This window comes from Littorina saxatilis, linkage group LG5 (genome assembly GCF_037325665.1).
Source record: "Littorina saxatilis isolate snail1 linkage group LG5, US_GU_Lsax_2.0, whole genome shotgun sequence".
Lineage (NCBI taxonomy): Eukaryota > Metazoa > Mollusca > Gastropoda > Littorinimorpha > Littorinidae > Littorina > Littorina saxatilis.
Genome location: NC_090249.1, coordinates 21,860,049 through 21,881,906, shown reverse-complemented (window position 1 = coordinate 21,881,906; position 21,858 = coordinate 21,860,049). Strand labels below are relative to the sequence as shown.

The window sequence follows — 21,858 nt, the reverse complement described above, 5'->3', positions numbered from 1 at the left end:
AAGCAAACTTTGAGAATTATTTGGATATAATTTTATTCTCAATATCAGAACGTCATTTATTCTCGCAAGTACAACTTCTTCTGTGGAGAGAAATTATGTTTAACTCAAAAATCAGAAAAATTATAAACCGAACACAACTTCTGATGACGTTTATGGCATTCTACGTCAGCAAGAATCTTTCAAGACTGTAGCGTATGCTTTGCACAGAGCTATGAGGGATCAGTAACCCATATTTTACTTTCTTTTTCAGTTAATTGCGTTCTTTTTTCAAAGATTCATAATGGAGATCACAGAAATAGCGTCAGCGCACGTGGCAGTGCCCGTGTTAGCTGTGGTTTTCTGTGCATTTCTTGTTTTTATCTTCGGTTTCAAATCGCCAGCCCAACCTCCCAGCTTTGATTTTGAAGACGACCGCAAGCAGAACCAGCGAAAGGGGAAGAAGATAAAGGTAGGTCTTGTGTATTTCCTAAGTGATGTGATAGGGGAAAAGTCATCAGAGGTAATGTACCGTGTGAAAATTTCCGCTTTAAACTTAAAGTGACTACGTGGCTAAAATATTGCTTACGCTTTCTGTGGATGGTCGTGTCCGTGAGAGCGAGCAACAGGTGAAAGCGTGAGTTGGACAAGATTACGTACAGCACTTGCATTCCCAGTGTCAGCTGTACTATGATAGTCCCATGACCCGATTGCTTCAGTCTTTGTGGGACGTGTTGTATTGTCCAGTCCTGAAAGTAATCGTTCAGCTTTCTGCTGTAGGACTAGGGCTCGTAGTACTAATACTACTACTGGTAGTAGTCAGGAAAATTCACTATTCAACAGAGTTGCAGACTGTGATCAGCTTTGCAGTTGCACTATACTGTAGTTGCAGGTCTATCTCAGTGTCTGTCATTGTGTCAGTGTCACACAATCTGCATCAGTTTATGATGAAGTGTGTTGTGCATAAGTAGGTGAATGATGGGAGAGATTCATTTTTCAATTTAGCTGTTTAAATTTTAATCCATAATCATGAATAAATCAATTAAATGTACAGCAAAACACATTCTATTTTTAAAATATTTTAAAATTCCAAATAGGTTATTTTGAGACTTGAGTTAAGACATTATTATCATTAAGTGTGTCCATAATTTTATTTTCAGGAATGCTAACTCAGTTGTAACTTGTATAACTTAATTTTAGTTTTTAAAGAAAGTTACTTAAATTCATTCCTTGAACTTGAACTGAAAAAATCTAAATAGCCTGCAGGTTGCAAATGTCCTGGCCGCAAAATAAATGTTGTGTCAGAAGGCATCCTGTGTGTCACTGTAAGAACTATCAGATGGTCGACTAGCCAAGGGTCAGAACAATGCATCTGATAAAAAAAAAAAAAAGTATGCGTCAAATTACCATACCAAAGACCGAACTCGTGGCCTGAGAACAACACTGTGACATAGTGCATGTTTTTTTGATGCATATATATATATGCTTGATCTGGAATTCTTTTTGAGAAGAATCTTAATCAGATTAATATCACAATAGCAATGAAATATTAACATTATTATGACTGATTGAATTTAGTAGGTGATAAAGTAGGTGAGTTGAAAGATGTAGAACTTTCAGTTTGACCCAAGTGGCAAGTAAAACTAAGTTTTAAAATTTTAAGTTTCATCAGGTTTGGTAGACCGGGAACAAGAAGTTAGGTTACTTTTTATTTTGAAGCTGCCGCAGTGGTTGGTAGAATTTAGAAAAGTTTCATCAGGTTTGGTAGACCGGGAACAAGAAGTTAGGTTACTTTTTATTTTGAAGCTGCCGCAGTGGTTGGTAGAATTTAGAATGCCCTACAGGGCATTTCACTGATTTTCGGATTAATGACATGTTAGTGTCCTTAGGCCCAAAAAAAAAATTGTCTGTTTCTGGTCACCCGACCGACCCTAAATTTCGGCGCCGACCCTAAACTTTTTTTTTTCCAAACTCAAACTTTTTTTTTTTTTTTTTGTGTGGTGGTAAAGGACAGGGTGAGAAAATGAACAACAAAAACGTGTGAAAACGAAAGTCCGCTGACGATTTGTAAATGTGTTGAGTGTCTTGTCTCTATGTATAGTGAATCCAGTCTCTTTGCGCAATTTTTAAAGTTAGTTTTATTGGTCTACATTTGGGGTAAAAAAAAAAAATTAAAAAAATAAAAAATCCCTACCTACCGACCCTATTTTTTTTTAGCCATGTTACCAGAAACAGACAATTTTTTTTTTTGGCCTTATTCAAGAGATTGTTATGAATATGATGTCATAAAATCAAAACATTATCAGACTTAGCTGTCACGTTGTCGGTGTCCTAGCATCAACATTTAAGTCAGTGAAACCATATGCTGAGTTGTGAATGTAAGTGTAAATGGTTCATTTGTGTTTGCTTTTGATATTTTTTGGTGAACAAATGTTAATTCCTGTCACTCAAGAGGTGAAGTGCTATGTTTCAGTTATTTGTATTTATTTGGTTGAAATTGTTGCACAATTACAAGTTCTAAATCAGATTGTCGCTGGCATAACTTTTTTTAACAGAAGTGTCATAGCAGAGAGTACCTTTGTAATGGGTAACCTTGTGAAGGCATGTGCATGCAGTGATGCACACACACATTTTCCAAATTAGAACATATTCTTTTGTTGTTGGTTTACTGAGGAATTTACTCTAGTCTAATTCAGGCACCTTAAATTATTTTCCTGGTTTTTTTCTGATGTTGATAGTGTTATTTCTGTTTTTATAGTTTTTATTTTATCTTGTATTTAAGAATATATATATATGTCTGTTGTACCTTGCAGGCCAAGGCTCAGACCAACGGCCATGTGGTGGCAGTATCTGTCCCAGAGGACGCGGCCTCCAAGTCCAACTCTCCCAAAAGCAAAAAGCAGGCGTCCCCCCCAAAGGCCAGCCGCAGCGACACCAAGGCTGCCACCTCCAAGGCTGACGCCAAGAAGGACAAAGTGAGTGAGGATATTTCACTGCCTTTTGCTGACATCCCATTCAGCAAAATGTCTTTTTATATTTAGTCAAGTTTTGACTAAATATTTTAACATCGAGGGGGGATCGAAACGAGGGTCGTGGTGTATGTGCGTGTGTGCGTGTGTGTGTGTGTGTGTGTAGAGCGATTCAGACTAAACTACTGGACCGATCTTTATGAAATTTGACATGAGAGTTCCTGGGTATGAAATCCCCATACGTTTTTTTCATTTTTTTGATAAATGTCTTTGATGACGTCATATCCGGCTTTTCGTGAAAGTTGAGGCGGCACTGTCACGCCCTCATTTTTCAACCAAATTGGTTGAAATTTTGGTCAAGTAATCTTCGACGAAGCCCGGACTTCGGTATTGCATTTCAGCTTGGTGGCTTAAAAATTAATTAATGACTTTTGTCATTAAAAATCTGAAAATTGTAAAAAAAATTAAAAATTTATAAAACGATCCAAATTTACGTTTATCTTATTCTCCATCATTTGCTGATTCCACCGAAGACGGAAGACAGCAGCTAACTTGGCGTGGGGAGAAAATCGGCTGTCTACGCTCCCACGATAATATGGCCGTACAATTATAGACCATCGAACGCAGAAGAAGAAGAAGAAGCTGATTCCAAAAACATATAAATATGTTATATTCGGATTAAAAACAAGCTCTGAAAATTAAATATATAAAAATTATTATCAAAATTAAATTGTCCAAATCAATTTAAAAACACTTTCATCTTATTCCTTGTCGGTTCCTGATTCCAAAAACATATAGATATGATATGTTTGGATTAAAAACACGCTCAGAAAGTTAAAACAAAGAGAGGTACAGAAAAGCGTGCTATCCTTCTTAGCGCAACTACTACCCCGCTCTTGTCAATTTCACTGCCTTTGCCATGAGCGGTGGACTGGCGATGCTACGAGTATACGGTCTTGCTGAAAAATGGCATTGCGTTCAGTTTCATTCTGTGAGTTCGACAGCTACTTGACTAAATATTGTATTTTCGCCTTACGCGACTTTTTAGTTTATTTTTTGTGTGTGAAGTGGTTATTTTCATTAATTTTTTTTGGTTGTTTCATATGTTTGCGTATTTTTGGCTCACGTAAGTGTAGCCTATGCGATGGTAAACTTTGTCTGTCTGTGCGTGCGTGCGTGCGTATGTATGTATGTATGTATGTGTGTATGTCTGTGGTAGAAACTTTAACATTTTTGGCTAAACACCGAAATACTCATTTCACGTGGTTAATTTTCAAGCACCATCTTCAAATTATTGAAGCAATGATCAACATTGTGTCGGCATGTGTGTAGTTAAAGCGTGTATCCAAAGAAAACGGGTGGTGGGGGGTTTTGAAGGGGTACAAGCAGTTGACTGATTTGTGTCGTGTTTGGCATGTAGACGGCAGGTCAGGTGTCAAGATCAGGTCAGGGGTCGCGCGAAGGATTGTGGTCCAGTTCTCACCTCGCCGATTCGCCGGGGAAGACGATTTCATGTTGTTCGGTTTCTAAGCTCCAGAAAAGTAAATAAAGAAGATACCAAAGGGAGATTTCCTACAATTTGATCTGCACAGCGTGTTTCCAATGTCCACGCGAGGAAGAGCTGTCGAAAGCGCGGCAGTCAGTGTCGATCTTGCAGCCGTATCCCGGTAAGTTCAGAGACAGATCTAGTGTCTCCCACTCTGATAACGTGTCACCTACTGTTAATCCGTTTTGTTTTAATTTCTTTTTATTTCAGCAGACACGGATGTCAAACACAGTGCTAGGCAGTCACCTCTAGTGAAATGAGTTGATCTAAAGTGCCTGTAATGTTTGGATGTCTTTGCTCGTGGTTCGATTTATGTGAATTTCAAGACTTGCAGTAGAGTCTCAAGTTAAGTTTACTCTGCCCGAAAAAAACTGTCCACCATTTACTTGAACATGCAGATATAAGGAAACGGAATGAATCTGTTCTCAAAGTCAAAATGATCACGATTTTTTCCTCAGATTCAAAACATGCACTGTCATGGTTTTGTCTGTACAATTTAGTAAGTCTTAAGTACTTTGCAACAACTTCCTTGAACGTGAAAGACAGTTTTTGAATGCTAGATCTGTATCGCGTTTCATTCCAGACTCGATCCTCTCTTTGATTGTAGATCTACTGTTTGCTGTTTACGCACTATCATATGATTCGCTATGTAACGTTTGGTAAGCTTACCTTGCAACAGCTTTCTTGTCTTTGTTGGCATTTCTGGCTGTGTTGACCGTCAGAATTATTTTAAGAACCAGGCTGCTGCAGTCGACATGTTTCGCATATTGTAGGGTTACCATGCTGCATAGGTAAAGTGGCTTGTATAACCTGACTATTCTGTTTCAAAACACTGTTTATATTTGTGTAGGTTGTAGTCATCATAACTAATCACATTTTGCCATTTGTTTCAGAAAGGAGGTTAACCTACAACAAGATCGACGCTATGTCAGATATATGCCTCAGCCACATGAAGACTTCCGAATTTAGATCTACTCGGCATGGTGACAAGTCTTGATGAAAAGTATAGGACTGAGGACAGCAGTGGAAAAAGTGCCCACATGGCAGGTACCTAACCTATTACCCTAGTCATTTTATCTGTTTGCCTTCTTTTGAAAATTATACATGGAGTTGATATGATGCGTTAGTTTTAACTGTGTGTGTGTGTGTGTGCGTGTGTGTGTGTGTGTTTGTGTGTGTGTGTGTGTTACGGAGTGAGTGAGTTTGTGTTATGTTACTGTTTGTTGATTTCTTACGGGAGCCTTGAAGGCTTCGCCTCTTGTTTCTTCTAATTTCCATTTTGTTTTAACCCTTACTTTACGTATACGGTCACCTGGTTGTCGCGACATATGTCGTGGGGCTGCGTCAGTCTGTTTGGTCAGTTCCGATTACCTCCCATGGATGCGAAAACCTATCCTTAGATCTGTATTCACTAGAAATAAGGTCCGTTGGGCCCTGAACCTGTAGATCCAAGTTCTGAAGCACATTTGAGTAGGCGAGTGTCACAAATACAGGGCACCCAGCGGAGCTGTAGCACATGCTCCAAAATGGCTGCTCCCATAGATCCACGGCGTGATCGCAATTTTTTTCAAGACTTTTTTGATGATTTCTTTGCCGATCTCGACCTTGACGAAGTAGGGGAAGAAGCCATTTACATTGATTTACAAGATGTAATGCTCGTTGGGACATTATGGACCTAGATCAGGCCCCAAACAACCGAGTCAGAGACTTCGAAGCAGACGTTCAAGAAGGTTGGAGTAGTGAGTGGGGGGAAGGGGCTACTGTGAACATGCCGTTTAATCGTTTTGAATGTCGGCGAAGATTTTCCAGAAAACCCACAGCCCTTGGATTTTTTCCGACTGTTTGTTGGCGATGAAATGATCGATCTGTTAGTCGAACAAACGAATGACTACGCTCAACGAAAAATTGACGCTGGAAATCTAAAGCCACACTCACGGTAAGCCTTTCGTTAGTTTTGACCGACTTTTGCTCTCTCTCTGTCTCTTGCAAACATGTTTTCTTCCGTTTCTTTCTTCTTCCTCTTTGTCCAGGTGAATAGTTTGTTTTAACTGAAAAACGATATTAGACTATTGATATGAAAGTAGTTTCTGTTCATGTGTGAGTGCTCAAGCAGAAGTGTGTGTCTGGGTTGGCGTGTCAGTGTGTGTGTAGATCTGTGTTCGGGTCGGGGGGGACGAGTTGTTTGTGTGGGGCAACAGAATAATAGACTGTGACTGTGGTTATTATTGGAAGAAGAAGAACAATGAACTATAAGTATAACTGGTTACTATTAGAAGAAGAAGATTGACAAGCAGAATGCAGTCATCAACTGGGTCAGGGATCTATAGTTAGATCTATGACTGGATAAAGTGTTTATAAGTGTGTTATGTTTGTGTGTGTGTGTGTGTGTGAGGGGTAAGGGGGTTGTATGTGTCTTTGCACATGTATGTGGGATAGTTGTGTACGAGTGTGTATGGGGGGGGGGGGGTTGTTGGTGTTTATATATACATGTGGGTGAGTGTGTGCACTGTATGTATGAGAGAGAGAGAGAGAGAGAGAGAGAGAGTGAGTGTGTGTGTGTGTGTTTTTCAAAAACAATATGAAATAGAACATTTATTTTTTCATCTCCATTTTTCAGGCTACACCGCTGGTTACCTGTCACTCTCGACGAGATGAAGGTTTTCCTGTCGATGGTTATTGCAACGGGCCTGGTCATCAAGCCTACTATTGAAGAGTACTGGAGCCAGGATGAGATCACCTCCACTCCCTTTTTCACAAAGAACATGTCCCTTGTGAGGTTCCAGGCTATCCTCAGCAACTTCCACCTTGTGGACAACACACGGGCCAACCGCGCAGACCCCCTGTACAAGCTACGGCCATTCTTCACACATCTTCGCAAGCAATTCGTCGAGGTGTACACCCCAGAGCAAGACATCAGCTTTGACGAGGCGACATGTCCATGGAAGGGTAGACTGCAATTCCGTGTCTACAACCCAGCAAAGCCAGATAAATTTGGCATCAAGCTTTATGAAGCCTGTGAGGCGAAGTCGGGTTATGTCATTTCCATGGACGTCTATCAGGGTTCCACGCCTCGCACAAACTTGTGTGAGGCTCTTCAACTTGATGAAGACTTGGGCACTACCACTCAAGTCGTGCTGGGTCTTCTTGCCTTTGGCGGTCTTTTGGACAAAGGTCACAGAATTTTCATGGACAACTACTACACCAGTCCTGAATTGTTCAACGAACTGTACCTGCTCAACACTTACGCCTGTGGTACAGTTCGAACATCCAGACGTGGCATGCCTGAGGCTTTCAAGAAGCAGAAACGAGGAGCTGACACCATCAAGCTGACTCAAGGACAGACCATCTTCCGGCAAGCTGAGCACCTTCTTGCTGTGAAACACCATGACAAGCGTGATGTGCACATGCTGTCTACAGTGCACCTGCCTCAACATTCCAAGCTCGACAAAGTAAATGACAATGGTGACCCCATCTGGAAACCACTCTGCATTGTTGACTACATCAAGAACATGGGCGGGGTGGACACATCTGATCAGGTCATCAAGAACTATTCTGTGTTAAGGAAGACCGTCAAGTGTTGGAGAAAGCTCTTCTTCTATTTATTCACAGTTGCCATGTGCAATGCCTACTTTCTCCACCGCAAGTTTGCTGGTGTGTCCCTGTCGCATCATGAGTTCCGGAAGCTGCTAGTCCGACAGCTGATCTCATCTTCTCCAGAAGCTCCGAAGCCAGTACCAAGAGGAAGGAAAGCAGTCAACCCCCCCAGACGCATGATTGGTACGCACCGGCCAACCTACAACACCGCCACAGTCGGTGCCAAGAGACAGCGTCCACAACGTGACTGTGTGGCTTGCAACCCAGTAAGGCAGAACAGAGCTGGCTTCAAGAGAAAGCAGTCTGCCTATCAGTGTGAACAATGCCAAGTCACTCTGTGTATGTTTCTATTTGGTTTTTTGTTGTACATGTACCTGCCGTTACATGGACAACCAATTGAAACGTTTCTGATGTGAAGGCAATTTTCACCTGGATTCTTACCTGGATAACTCATACCTACAGCTACCAAGGAAGATACTGATACTTGTGACTCTTAGTCTGAGATACTGTACTAGTGTGTTATGACTGAATATCCTTTTGTTGGTGACTGGAGTAATTTATGATCAACTGCAGCTTCATTCTGAAAAAAATACCTGTCATCCTTCATTTTCTCCAGGTGCGTCAATTACAGTTTGCTACTGACCCTCCAAAATTGTGTTTGTGTTGTTCCTTGTTCATTTCTGTACAATTTTTATTCAACATGTATTTTTGAAATATGCACACACAAAAAGATAACACATTCTTTAAAATATGACCGATTTTCTTTATTTTTCTCTCTGTTAATTCACCAGTGGCTATGTAACATGTGTTCTGGAATTGCACCAGTGTAAGGGTTAATATTTTAGTAGTTTTGCATTCATAACTCCCCCATGCTACCTAAAAAAAAAGTAAACAAGATTCGAAGCAGATAGACTGTACACGTTCCAAAATCAAGAATCCCAAATTCACATTTATATCAAGAAAAAAAGGCAACGTTCACGTGAACCTTCCATCTACTGTATCTATTTTTAATGAGGACAGATAATATGAAAAGGTGAAAACTTTGCAAAGTGTAAAAGAGTTTGAGAGGCAGTGAGCATCACCTTCTGATTGTATGTGGTTTGTGTGTTTGACTTTCAGGCCAAGAAGGGGGCCAAGGAGGAGAAGGAGGAGGTGAAGGAAAAGCCGCAGAGGGTCAAACAGGAGGCTGATGGTAAGGCCAAGGCAAACAAAGTGTTTCCGATCCCCTGACTGACCTTATTATTTTCTTCCCCCCCCCCCCCCCTAAACTTTCTTTTAATTGACTTTAAAAAAAAAGATTTTGCAGACGTCCAAGAGAAGTTGCTCATCTCTGACATCCAGAGGACACAGCTGGAACCCTTTTCAGCCAGTAAACAGCTACATGTGCCCCTGTACTTGTAAATAAGAAACAAACTTCTATAATAAAAAAAAAATTAAATATAAAAAAAACTACCTACCGACCCTTATTCTATTGGTCTTGTCAATTGTCATCGGTAACAAACATTTTTAGTGTATTTTTGGCTCACGTAAGTGTAGCCTATGCGATCGTAACTTTGTCTGTCTGTGCGTGCGTGCGTATGTGCGTGCGTGCGTGTGTATGTCTGTGGTAGAAACTCTAACATTTGAAGACGTCACATTACATTGATGTCACATTATGACGTAAGAGGGTTAGACGTCACGCGAAGGAAGTACTGAAAGTCTCGGTCATTATTATTTTGAGCGGGCCGGGACTAGTTGGCAGTCGTGTCCCTGTAAGTAAGCTACATGCAGACAGACAGATCTAGATCTAGTGTCTCGCTTTCTTGCACAGTTTCACCTATGCTCTTTCTGTGTGTGTGTGTGTGTGTGTGTGTATGTGTGACGGAGTGATTGAGTTTGTGTTACTGTTTGTCGATTTCTTACGTGAGCCTTGATGGCTTCGCCTCTTGTTGTGTGTGCCTGAGGCATAGACTGATAGAGTACATGAAAACTGTGATAAGTAACATTAATGTGACAGCATTTCTGTCATCGCAGGCTGACATTTTTTTAGGAAAGCGATCTTCTTCCCGGGGAAAAAAATGTTCTTGAAAGAAAATTGATAAAGCAGCAAATAGTGTCCAAAGTTGTAACAATACAGCTAAATTCTTTCGCAAGTTTGATCTGACAGGGATGCGTTAGTTGGCATTCATGGTAGTGAACGCACATACTCCGCCATTGTCAACATAAGTCTTGTGTACTTTCTGATTATATTTTTGTGAATCATAACTAGCATTACAAGTCAAAGGTAATGTTTTGGGTTATAGATAAGAGTTATGTTTTTCGCTACTTAGCCAAAGCCAACGTTAACGGCCAAAACCTATGTTTCAGGAGAGTGGGAGGTGCAGAGGTCGCGCAAGGACAAGGTCAAGACCGTGGTGAAGCCCAAGAAGAATGATGAGAGCGGATCCGGAGAAGACAGCAGAAGAAAGGTCGGAGCAGGATCGGCGGAGCATATCAAGGTGAAAGAGAGTGAACCGGAGAGCGCCAGTGCTGCCGGGGATGCAAAGTCCAAGAAGAAGCCCAAGAAGACCACCAAGGTAATATTGATGTGTGAAATATGTGTGGTAATCGATGGTGAGAGGGAAGAGGGATGGCTTTGCTTGCATTCATGTCAAATGTAAGAGGCCTTATTGAAGGCAGAAATGGAACTGGTTTTTTTGTTTTAATACTTCCACAGGAAGTTTTATGTACTGTATTTATTGTTTCATTGTTGAAACGATCAGAGGAGCCCAAAGGATGATTCGTGTGCTGCTGCTAGATATTTTCATTTAAACAGCTATGGCTTGAACCTTATGAAATGTGGAACTTGAGTTAGGCTTCTAATCAGAGGTTAATGACCCTTAGTGACTATGCTTGGTATTGGTACAACCACAAATAAATGTAATTCATGAGAGGGCCATTGTAAACAATGACTGCTATTAACACGTTCCATTTATCATTTTCCCCAGGCCAAGCAGGCAGAGGACGTGAAGGTTGCGGCAGCCAGCGGAGACAACAGCAGCAACGACGCTGCGGCAGCGGCCTCTGCCCCTGTTGTCAAGATGGAGATCAAGCCCCAGTCTGCTGCTGTGACTGAGGTACACTTTGGACGCTTGAGAATTTAGGATCCTAACACAATCCCTGCATGTGAGGTTGACAGATAATGAGGGCTATGCATGCGTGGCTTTAAAAAAAATATAATTGACAATCTAAGTGTGCTATCAAAATATCAACTGACAGGTTTGTTTCATACGTTTAGGCAAACCCACAGGCATCTTTTTGTGGGCTTTCCTTTGTGATACCCATTGAGATGTTGCTGTTTGTTTTGTGACTTTCAAGAAGAGCCTGTTTGAAAAGAACAAGAGGGCTGTGAATCGCTTATTAGGAGGGTAGGGGAAGTTCTAATTTTTTTCCTTTTTCTCTTTTCGTATCTACTATCTGGGAATAGAGCTTCTTTCTGCACACATTCACATTTGAGAAAAAACAACCTTAATTGCTCCAATGAAACTTTTATAATATTCTTTGGAATTTCAGGAGTCTGAAGTAGCTGACAAGAAGAAGAACAAGAAGAAGAAGGAGAAAAAGACCCCAGAGACTCAGGAGCAGGCGGCTTCCGCCTCGGCCAAATCTCCAGAGCCTGAACCCACCCTTGTCCCTGCCAAGGTCCCCACCCCCGTCCCTGCCGTTGTCAAGCCCGCCCCTGGCGTTGCCAAGCCTGCCCCTGCCGGTGTCAATGAAACTAGCCCCCCTGCTGAGAGCAAGCCGGCTAAGAGCCCGAAGAAGAAGAAGGGCAAAGACGACAGCCCTGCCAAAACTGCTGCTGCTCCACAGGTACTTGCCCTGCTCAGAGAGAACGGACAGAGAGAGAGTGTGTGTGTGTGTGTGTTAGCCAGTGATAATGCTTGCAACTTGCCAGATCAGTATTTCTTTGTGAGTTTAAATCCTGGCTCCAGTTGAAACTTGTCACTCTGCGATGCCACTCATTCAAATGGAGTCTCCCATACTGTGATTTCATTGTGTGTGTATGGCAAAAAAACTGTCAAACTAAATATGAACGGGTTAATATCATCACATGCTGACTTTCGTTTCTGGTATTTTCAGTCTTTTAGTTTTACTGGGGAAAGACAGGCAACTACCAGTTATCACAATCGGTACTGGGGTCGTGTCTAAGATAGACATTTCATGCAGTAAAGTGATTATGTGTTTGGGTGTGTTCGTAGGGTTTGGGCTCCACAAACAATGTTACTGATGTTAATGCTTCTATTTATCTATTCAAAGAATAAAAATTGTTATTTTCAGCCAACCACCAAGGCACCCAAGGAAGAGCCGGCGCGAAAGCCAAAACCGGTTGAAGCCAGTAAGCCAGCAGAAGCCAACAAACCTGCAGAGGCACCAAAACCTAAGAAATCTTCAGCCAAAAGTAAAACTGCAGCTAGTGAACCAGGTAATTGTTAAAGGGGTGGGTGGGTGCGAGGATTTAGTATTATGATGCTACTATCAGGCTCACTACTGTGTGTGTTGATGGTAGATGCAATGAGTGAGTGATGAGTTCACATTCAGGATTTTATCAGAGCTATGCTTTTTTTCTATTGATCTGTTATTAGATATTAAGAGTAAGAGGGGCAGTGGGTGTTGGTGTTAGAAGGGGGTGGGGAGCATTTAGATATGAGTGTATGTCAATTAAGCGGGACAACATTGTACTTGACATTGATTTCTGATATGTGTCCTCAAAAGAAGCGGCTGTTTGCACATCAGCATTGATTTTATGTGTACGCTTCTCACTGCTTATGTGTACACTTCTCACTGCTTAAAAATGTGTTTGCACTTTAATGTTCTGCATATGCCACTTCATATTTGTCAAGTCCCAATGCTTCTCTTAGCAGATGATTGTGGCCCAGGAAATGAGAGAAATCTGTAGTTGTTTGAGAATGGTGGAGTGAATTGGAGGGTTAGGTCCTGCTGTATGGTACGGGACCAACTTACTTTGAATGGAAGAGTCTTTTATTCCTCTACTAAATCAGTGCAATTACGGCTGTCTGAAATTTTTTTAAAGTGTGTATATTTCTTTTCAATAAGTGAATTAATTACAATGAGTGATGAATATAAAATCTTTAACATCTGATTTTCCACAGCGCCAGAGGTGCCTGCAGCCGCACCTGAACCTGCCAAAGCAGAAGCAGCAGCTAATGCACCTGTCACTTTTGATGAGCTTGGAGGATCTTCAGGTAAACATAGTCCTGATATTTTCCATGTAAATTATTGATCTTAGTAATTGCACATGACAAACAAGTAATGCTTGAGAACTGCTGGGAAGTCAAACAAAAAGAAAACAAACAACAACAACAAAGTTAAAAAACAAAGGAATATTGTACTCGCCGATACAAGAACGAGACAAGTGTGGATGGCATGATGTTAAAACAAAGAACAAATTAAAAGCTGAGGAAGAAAAAGAAAAAGAGAAAGATGAAAAAGACGAAAAACGAAAGTGTACCTAACCGAGAAAATGGTATTAGTTAACAACAACAAAGAAAGAAAATTAGTTTAGGAGTAACTTAAACGTTTGCTTCTCTTAAGTTTGATAAACCTGTCAATTTTTTGTATCTTTCAATTGATCTTTTTATTCTTGATCTTTTATAGTGACGTAAGTCTTTTGTACCTGATCTTTTATAGTGACGTAAGTCTTTTGTACCACAATTATTATTGTACATATAATTCATTCTTTATTCTTTGGTATTTATTTTGTTCTTTGTTGTTTTGCAGAATCTTGGACGGATGCCCCTAAAGGCAAAAAGAAAAAGGCACGTCGAGAGAACTAGCAGTCTGTGGAATGAAAAAAATATATATATTTATGATGAATGTGAATTATGTTTTAAAATCATGTTGGGGAAACACGGTACGTTGCTCATTTCAGTCTGAACAGTGGAACCTCTCTTGTAAGAGCATTCTTGGATGATATTCTTTTTGATTACCGTATTTGACGGATTACAAGACGCACTGTTTTATAAGCCGCACCCTCGACTTTTTAAAAAAAAAATTGGGACAAGCCACGTATAGGCCGCGTCACTATATTAGCCGCCGTTGAAAAAAATATAATCAGATCGTGTCAATCAATCAAAACAACCAGGCAAACGAAAGTACGGTATTTGGCGAAATCGGCTCCTAGAATAAACAAGTGAAACAAAGAAGAAAAGTGAAAAAGTTTGAAGAAAAATATCACTCACACAATTTGTAACCAACACACACATGTAGTCCCGCCCGGAATAAGCTTTTTTGGGATGATTTACGACTTTTGCGCACATTTCGAGCAGACGAAAACACAACATGGCGGCTCTCGCTCCTCCAACTATCGCGAGACACAAAAAAACAAAATTTCGCGCGCGCGAGATCTTGATACATCCGGTGTTTCTCAGTACGCTATCTTGTCACGACGACTTGTTGACAAACGAAGATTCGCGAAAGAAAGACAAAAGCGCCGAGTCTTGAGTAGAGAGCTAATAAAGTACCGGTAATCGCTAATCGAGCGAAATGAAAATCCGCGGCGACTTCCATTAGGTGAATGCTATTCAAGTTTAGGTAACGTTTTAGCCGCATCTTTTTATAAGCCGCAATGCGATTTTTTTTTTTAAAAAAGTCGCGGCTTGTAGTCCGTCTTATTTTGCAATTGATTGGTGGTGGCTTGCCAGAGAGGTATCACTGTTGCAAACTTAAGTCAAAACCAGCTTGTGTTTTGTTGTTATAGTTATTTACCATTTTGACAGTTGTGTATGAATTTCATGAAAACTGGAACTGGCTTTTTGTCACTGTCGCACAGACTTTAAATAATGTACTGTAACATTCTCACTCTCAGTTCAGAATCAGATGTTCTTCTGTACGTTAGTGGCAGAAAAATAATGTTTGCATATGAAGCTTAGGCAGTAGTTGTTTCGAGAACAGGCTGTGCATTTTATGTTTGTGGCCTCAAATCAGATTCCGGTAGTTCTCTAGTTGTGTTGGTCTATACCAATACCATTACAATCATCTGTACTTTGTTCTGGTTTTGTTTGTTTCATCTCTAGTGTTGTTTTCTGCCAGGGATTTTTTTTCTTCATTTCGTTGTCAGGGAAGTTTTATTTTACCAGATTGTTGCACAGGGCCCACAACCATTTTTGGATTTTGCTGGAATGTTTGTCTTTTAGCTTTCCAATTCTACAGTGTCTTTTAGCGGTTTTTGTTTAAGTTTTATAATCACTAATCATGGAGCAGATATTGTTATTCCTTGCTGTAGTCTAGTCTAATCACTAATCAGGTTTGAAAAAAAGGTTGAGGATTTGGACAAGGACGGAGAGTACGGGTGGGGTAGGGGTTGGGGCAGTTATTTAAGATGAGAACACAATGTTATCAAACATCGAATACCCCCCGCGGGTTAGGGGGAAGAATTTACCTGATGCTCCCCAGCATGTCGTAAGAGGCGACTAACGGATTGTGTTTCTTCTTTTACCCTTGTTAAGTGTTTCTTGTATAGAATATAGTCAATGTTTGTAAAGATTTTAGTCAAGCCGTATGTAAGAAATGTTAAGTCCTTTGTACTGGAAACTTGCATTCTCCCAGTAAGGTCATATATTGTACTACGTTGCAAGCCCCTGGAGCAAATTTTTGATTAGTGCTTTTGTGAACAAGAAACAATTGACAAGTGGCTCTATCCCATCTCCCCCCTTTCCCCGTCGCGATATAACCTTCGTGGTTGAAAACGACGTTAAACACCAAATAAAGAAAGAAAGAAAGACAAACATCGAATGCAAAGTTTAGGTTGTGTGGCCTGAAGACATTTTGAACGAAGACTTTGGTTTTGTACAGTTGTACATAAGTTGCATGATTTTTCTTGATTATTATTGTCAGGGGTAAAGTTCGTGTTGATATTGGAAATTACTTTTTATTCTATTTTATTTCATCAAGTTTTCTGTCAGATTATGATGAGATTTTACCAATTATTCTTGATTCTGTTCTGTTTTGATTGGTATCTGTAATGGAATTGGAACCTGTTGAGATGTTTCATAACTGATAACAAGATACCATACATTTTAAAATTTGCATGGAAGAATGTTTAGCATCAGATAATATATCTTTAAAAAATCTGGTTTTTGTGAAGTGTCATGTAGGTTTAGGATAGAAACTTGAATCTGAATTGAGCTTAAGATTTCTTTGAAAAATGAGAAGACGGAATGCATTTATTAGTTAGTCTTTCACCATGAAATAAGCGATTTTGTTTTAGAAGAAGTGCTGCGCAAAAAGTGAGAGCTAGTGGGGCAGATGGTGTAATATGAATGCTTTGTACGGTGGTAATACTATACAAAACAGACAGGAATTTGGAAAATGTCACTTTCCTTTCGAATTGTAAAGAAGACCTTGGGTTTAGAATCCTGGAATATAGATGTCTACATGAAAGTGTGTTAAATTCAGAACTGCCACAGTAATCACAATATGGGGAATGTCTCACCTGTTTAGACAAAAGAGTAATTGACAGTTTTCAACATTCCAGTGTGCAAATTATGTGACTTGTTTATCTACATCTATTTTTATTCAGATTTTTGCCTTTTCTCAGTCCTAAGATGCATCTTGATATTTTTGCTTTTTTTTCACCCCTTGTTAGAACCTTGAGGTTTTAATCTGGAACAGTTGACACCAGTTTCAAATGTTTTAATGTGCATAATTTGTGACTGATTGTGAGGTTGATAACAGTTGTTTTAGTGATATATGAATCAGAAATGCACCATATCCCTTTCCCCCACTACCCCCCTAAATCAGATGAGGTGAATCTTTGCTCTTAATTTGATTTTTCAGCTAACCAGATACTTATTTGGTTATACGATATATAATTATATATATATATTTTGATGTGAGTTTTATTGAACCCAAAACAATGCAGCAGTATTTTTCATGTCTCAAAAGGTAAATTAAAAAGCAATGCCAGGGTGCTAGAAAAGATTGCCTGCACATGCCACTGTTGATTGCAGATGCACAGAATAGAGCGCTGATTGCATGTGTTCATTGTCTGCATATGTATTGTAAAAATCTAAACAAGAAGACTTACATTATATGCCACCTCACTATATTTGTTGTTTGCAGCTTGGAAACCTCATATCATTGTCTTTGTTAAGAACATTTTTGAGTGCCATCGGTGTACCCAAAATGCTTGTGAAAAGGTCATATTCTTTGAAAGGGATAATGTATTAATGTTTCCGATTGTTATTTGAGAATTTTACACACTTGGGCTACGCAAATCATGTGTCTTCAAAACAGGGCATTTGGGATCTTTGTTTCTTTTGCTGTTCGTCTATGGGGTGTTAAATGATCAAGAAAAAGGAGGACAATAGTTTTCCTTTGTCGTTTAAGTCCAGGCATGGGAATTGTCCGCCGAAAGGCAAATTTCCGCCGAATGTTTTGTTTTGTTCCGCCGAAAAAGCAAGTGTTCGCCGAAAAAATAAATGGGGGAGGCAAAAATGGTTCTAAAAACTGAATTTAATGGCAAACTTGGAGCTCAGATGACACCTAATTGCACCATTTGGGTTCTTTGGAGAAAAACAATTCCGGGGGGCATGCCCCCAAACCCCCCTAGCAGGGCTAGGCGCTTCGCGTCGTTGACTTTGCTATTACTTACACATTTTCAGCCTTTTTTTACTTTTTTCAAATCCCATGCCTGTTTAACTTCAGATGGTAAAAGATGGTTCTTGCCTATAATTTTTCTCTACAGAGATTGTTTGTAACTGTTGTTTTGAAATTTGTTTATCGTATAATTGCCTGCCAAAATCATACAAAAGGGGGAATTGTTTAAAGATAACCATAATTAAACATGACAAAACAAACTGGTTTTGGGGCAGGAAACAGGGATGGGGGATATTTTTGTTGCTATTTTTAGCCTGTGAATGCATCATAAATCATATTCTGAATGTTTGCACAAAAAAGGTTGGTTAATATGGGGGGGGGGGGGGGGGGCAAAACAAGCAATATTATGACCATATATAAAACATGTATCATGTGAACATGTTCGTGGATGCATAGGTGCATGTGTTCAACTTTTATGTGTTTGTCTTTTTGGTATTCAGGAACCCCCCGCGGGTTAGGGGGAAGAATTTACCCGATGCTCCCCAGCATGTCGTAAGAGGCGACTAACGGATTCTGTTTCTCCTTTTACCCTTGTTAAGTGTTTCTTGTATAGAATATAGTCAATGTTTGTAAAGATTTTAGTCAAGCAGTATGTATGAAATGTTAAGTCCTTTGGACTCGAAACTTGCTTTCTCCCAGTAAGGTCATATATTGTACTTCGTTGCAAGCCCCTGGAGCAATTTTTTGATTAGTGCTTTTGTGAACAAGAGACAATTAACAAGTAGCTCTATCCCTTCTCCCCCCTTTCCGGATCCCCGTCGCGATATAACCTTGAACGGTTGAAAACGACGTTAAACACCAAATAAAGAAAGAAAGAAAGTATTCAGGAGAGTCTTAGTAATGAGCAGTGTAATGCTGTCGGCCAGAAACAAAAAACTGAAAGTCGATTTTTTTCAGATGTTATTGAAGCTATAGCTTCCAAACTTTGCACACTTCTAGGGTTTGACAATTACCAGGATTGGCATAATTCTGGTTGACATTTATCAAATTTCAAGGTCAGGGCGGATTCATGGTCGGGTTAAAATATGAAAAATTATCTATTTCTTTGACGTTTTTGAAGCTAGAGCTTATAAGTTTGAAACTTCTAGGGTTTTGTAACTACCAGCCATGACCTAAGTCTGGTTGACCCCAGTTTGATTTCAAGGTCAGAGCAGGGTCATGTTCGGGTCAAATATTGGTTAATTTGTATTGTCTCGAAGGTTTTGAAGCAAGAGCTTTGAAACTTCACACACTCCCATGGTTAAATGGCCTCAAAACATAAGCTAATTTGGGTAAACGAAATTCCAAATTCCCGCAGTGGGGCACTGCGGTTATGAAATTAAAGGCCCCTCCTGTTTTTGGAACCGCAGGAGCTTTCTAGTTTGCTGTTAGGTAGATTTTTGGTTCCTCTTTCCTGTCATGCTCTCTTTTTCTTCATGAATTCTTTTCTTTTTTCTGCCTTCTTGCTCATTCACCTGTATTTTTTCCAAAAATCTCTTCTCTTGCCGCTTGTCTCGCGATTCATGTATAGTTTAATCTGTTAGTGTTCTGATGTAAGTCCAGCAGTAGATAGGTTAAGCCTATTTTAACATACTGGAAACTGGTAATCTTCCAGTAGGTATTAATTTAGTTTTACTAAAGCCTGCTGGGACACAAGTAATAGGTTAGTGCATTTGTAAACAGGAATCGCTTGACAAGTGGCCCCCTTCATCCCCCCCTTCCTCGTCCTGATATGGCTCTGCGTAGTCGGCTGGACGTTAAGCAACAAATAAACAAACAAACAAACAATTCCAAATTCCCTTTTTTTTTTTTACGTATTTGAAGCTTTGTCTTTGAAACTTTTCGAGGATTTACTTTGATGACTTCTTGACATGACCCAAGTCTGGTTGATCCTTATCATATTTTGAGGTCACATTTGGGTTGAATTTGGGTCAAATCATGAAGATATAAATTTCTTAAATGTCTTCAGAGCTAGTGCAGTAGATAATTTGTTTATGATGCATATTACTTATTACATATTATCACTTCCTCCACTTGTTTGTTTGTTGGTATGGAGTTGCCCGTGAGTCTATATTGTCACGGCATCATTTCACAAAAAGGGTATTAAAATCGTGTCACAAAGTTTTACACGGTTACTTTAAAAGTAGTACTTCCTGTTCATTGTCTTCCATAATATGAACCTTGCCATTTTCTGTCTTTAATTTGTGCATCATACCACCCTCTCATGCTCACCTCATTTTTGTTTGTTTTTACGCCTTGAAAAGTACATCCCCATGCGCATATGCGAATGAGAGAGAGGCAGTGTATGTGTGTGTGTGTGTGTAAAACTTCTGCCCTGAATTTTTGAAGTTCTCTGCTTGTACGTAAAATGTCTCAGCTTGACATCACTTCTGTGTTCCTCTTTATTCATTGCTCCCTATATCCCTGTCTAGACTCTTTTCAATCCTGATATGTTTTCAGGTGAAAATGTGTGCATACCTGCACAAAATCTGTTCTTTTGAATGAAATATGTGTGTGCATTGCCATGATCATTCGCTATGTTTATTTTTGTCGTTATCTGAATAATGACAGGGTGATGATTGTATGAATGTGCAAGATGTGTTTCTCAATGAAAATGTGTTTTGTTACGTCTATTCTCATCGTTATCAATGTCATGACAGGGAGAACGGTTGTGCTTTCAGTTATCCAATTGGCCAAGCTGATCCTGCTCCCAGATATATTGTTTGGTCAGGAAAAACTGCATGAGTGGTGACAAGGAATTTCTGTGCTACATTATCGTTTTGTGTGATTCATTGCATGCTTGCAAAACTTGCTTCAACTGTTGGATAAACAGTTTAGTTAAGATGGTTGAACTGGAGATTTTGTGCAAGTTTACATTTCTGTAAAGGTTTTTTTTCTGTCTTGTGTTCACTTAGTAATTTATTTGTAATTCTAGTTTTGTCTCTGACAGTCTCCGTTCCTGTGGTTAATCTGACTCTGAAATAATGTATTATACACCTGGCACTTGCAACTGTTTCAAATTTGTCTCATCTATTTCAGCCTTTTGTCAAGAGCCAGCCAATGGCAAGCCTGTTAGACTGAACGACATCCGTCTTTTTTCTGTTGTTTAGCCATCTGTTTTGTCTTGTCTCCGTTATACTGAACAACTTTCATCTTTTTTTTAATTTTTATTGTTTAGCAATCTGTTTTGTTGAAACATTGGGAGTGAAAGCTGAACGGAAGTACTCACCTGTAACCAATTTGTGTCTGTAAATAGCTGCTCAGGAGGATCCAGTCATGCATGTTGATTAGAGATAGGTCGTATGGAGATAAGCAATCAGGGGCCATTGTTGTGAAGCCACTGTGTGCGAGTGATAGTTGTTTATTTTTAGTTTCCTTGGGCATCTATGAGGCTTTGCTGATCAGATGGAGAAATAGTTAACTTAACTGGTCTCTGTAAATAGTTTCTCATGTATAATCTTTTCTTTTCTTTGGAGAAGGGACTTTTTAATCTATATTCTTAAGACTGCATGGTGTAGGGAACTTGTGTGTGAACTTGTCTGCAATTTTGTTTCTTCTTTTGAATGTGGAAAAAAGGGAACATGATTTTTACAGCTATTTCATGCTGAATTTCATTTGGTCAGATGTTTGGATGACATGAAGACTGTGCAATGTGTAAAGTTCATTTTAATGCCAAATTGAACCCTGATGATTCATGTTTTATTGATTGACATCGTGCATGTACTGCAAAGACCCCCCGCGGGTTAGGGGGAAGAATTTACCCGATGCTCCCCAGCATGTCGTAAGAGGCGACTAACGGATTCTGTTTCTCTTTTTACCCTTGTTAAGTGTTTCTTGTATAGAATATAGTCAATGTTTGTAAAGATTTTAGTCAAGCAGTATGTAAGAAATGTTAAGTCCTTTGTACTGGAAACTTGCATTCTCCCAGTAAGGTCATATATTGTACTACGTTGCAAGCCCCTGGAGCAATTTTTTGATTAGTGCTTTTGTGAACAAGAAACAATTAACAAGTGGCTCTATCCCATCTCCCCGTCGCGATATAACCTTGAACGGTTAAAAACGACGTTAAACACCAAATAAAGAAAGATGTACTGCAAAGTGAATGAGTGAATCTATTGTCAATAAAGCTATATATATATTTTGAGCACAAACGACACA

General features: G+C 39.7%; 1 protein-coding gene across 1 annotated transcript; it reads left to right on the top strand.

Moving 5' to 3' along the window:
• Nucleotides 1-160: 160 nt before the first annotated feature.
• On the top strand, nt 161-21,854 carry LOC138966555 (neurofilament heavy polypeptide-like). Its single transcript, XM_070338826.1, has 9 exons — nt 161-448; nt 2,790-2,951; nt 9,205-9,277; nt 10,432-10,640; nt 11,052-11,180; nt 11,617-11,913; nt 12,382-12,526; nt 13,215-13,307; nt 13,843-21,854. The coding sequence occupies exons 1-9, from the start codon at nt 281-283 to the stop codon at nt 13,896-13,898; spliced, it is 1,332 nt and encodes a 443-aa protein (XP_070194927.1). The 5' UTR covers nt 161-280; the 3' UTR covers nt 13,899-21,854.
• The last annotated feature ends 4 nt before the right edge of the window (nt 21,855-21,858 follow it).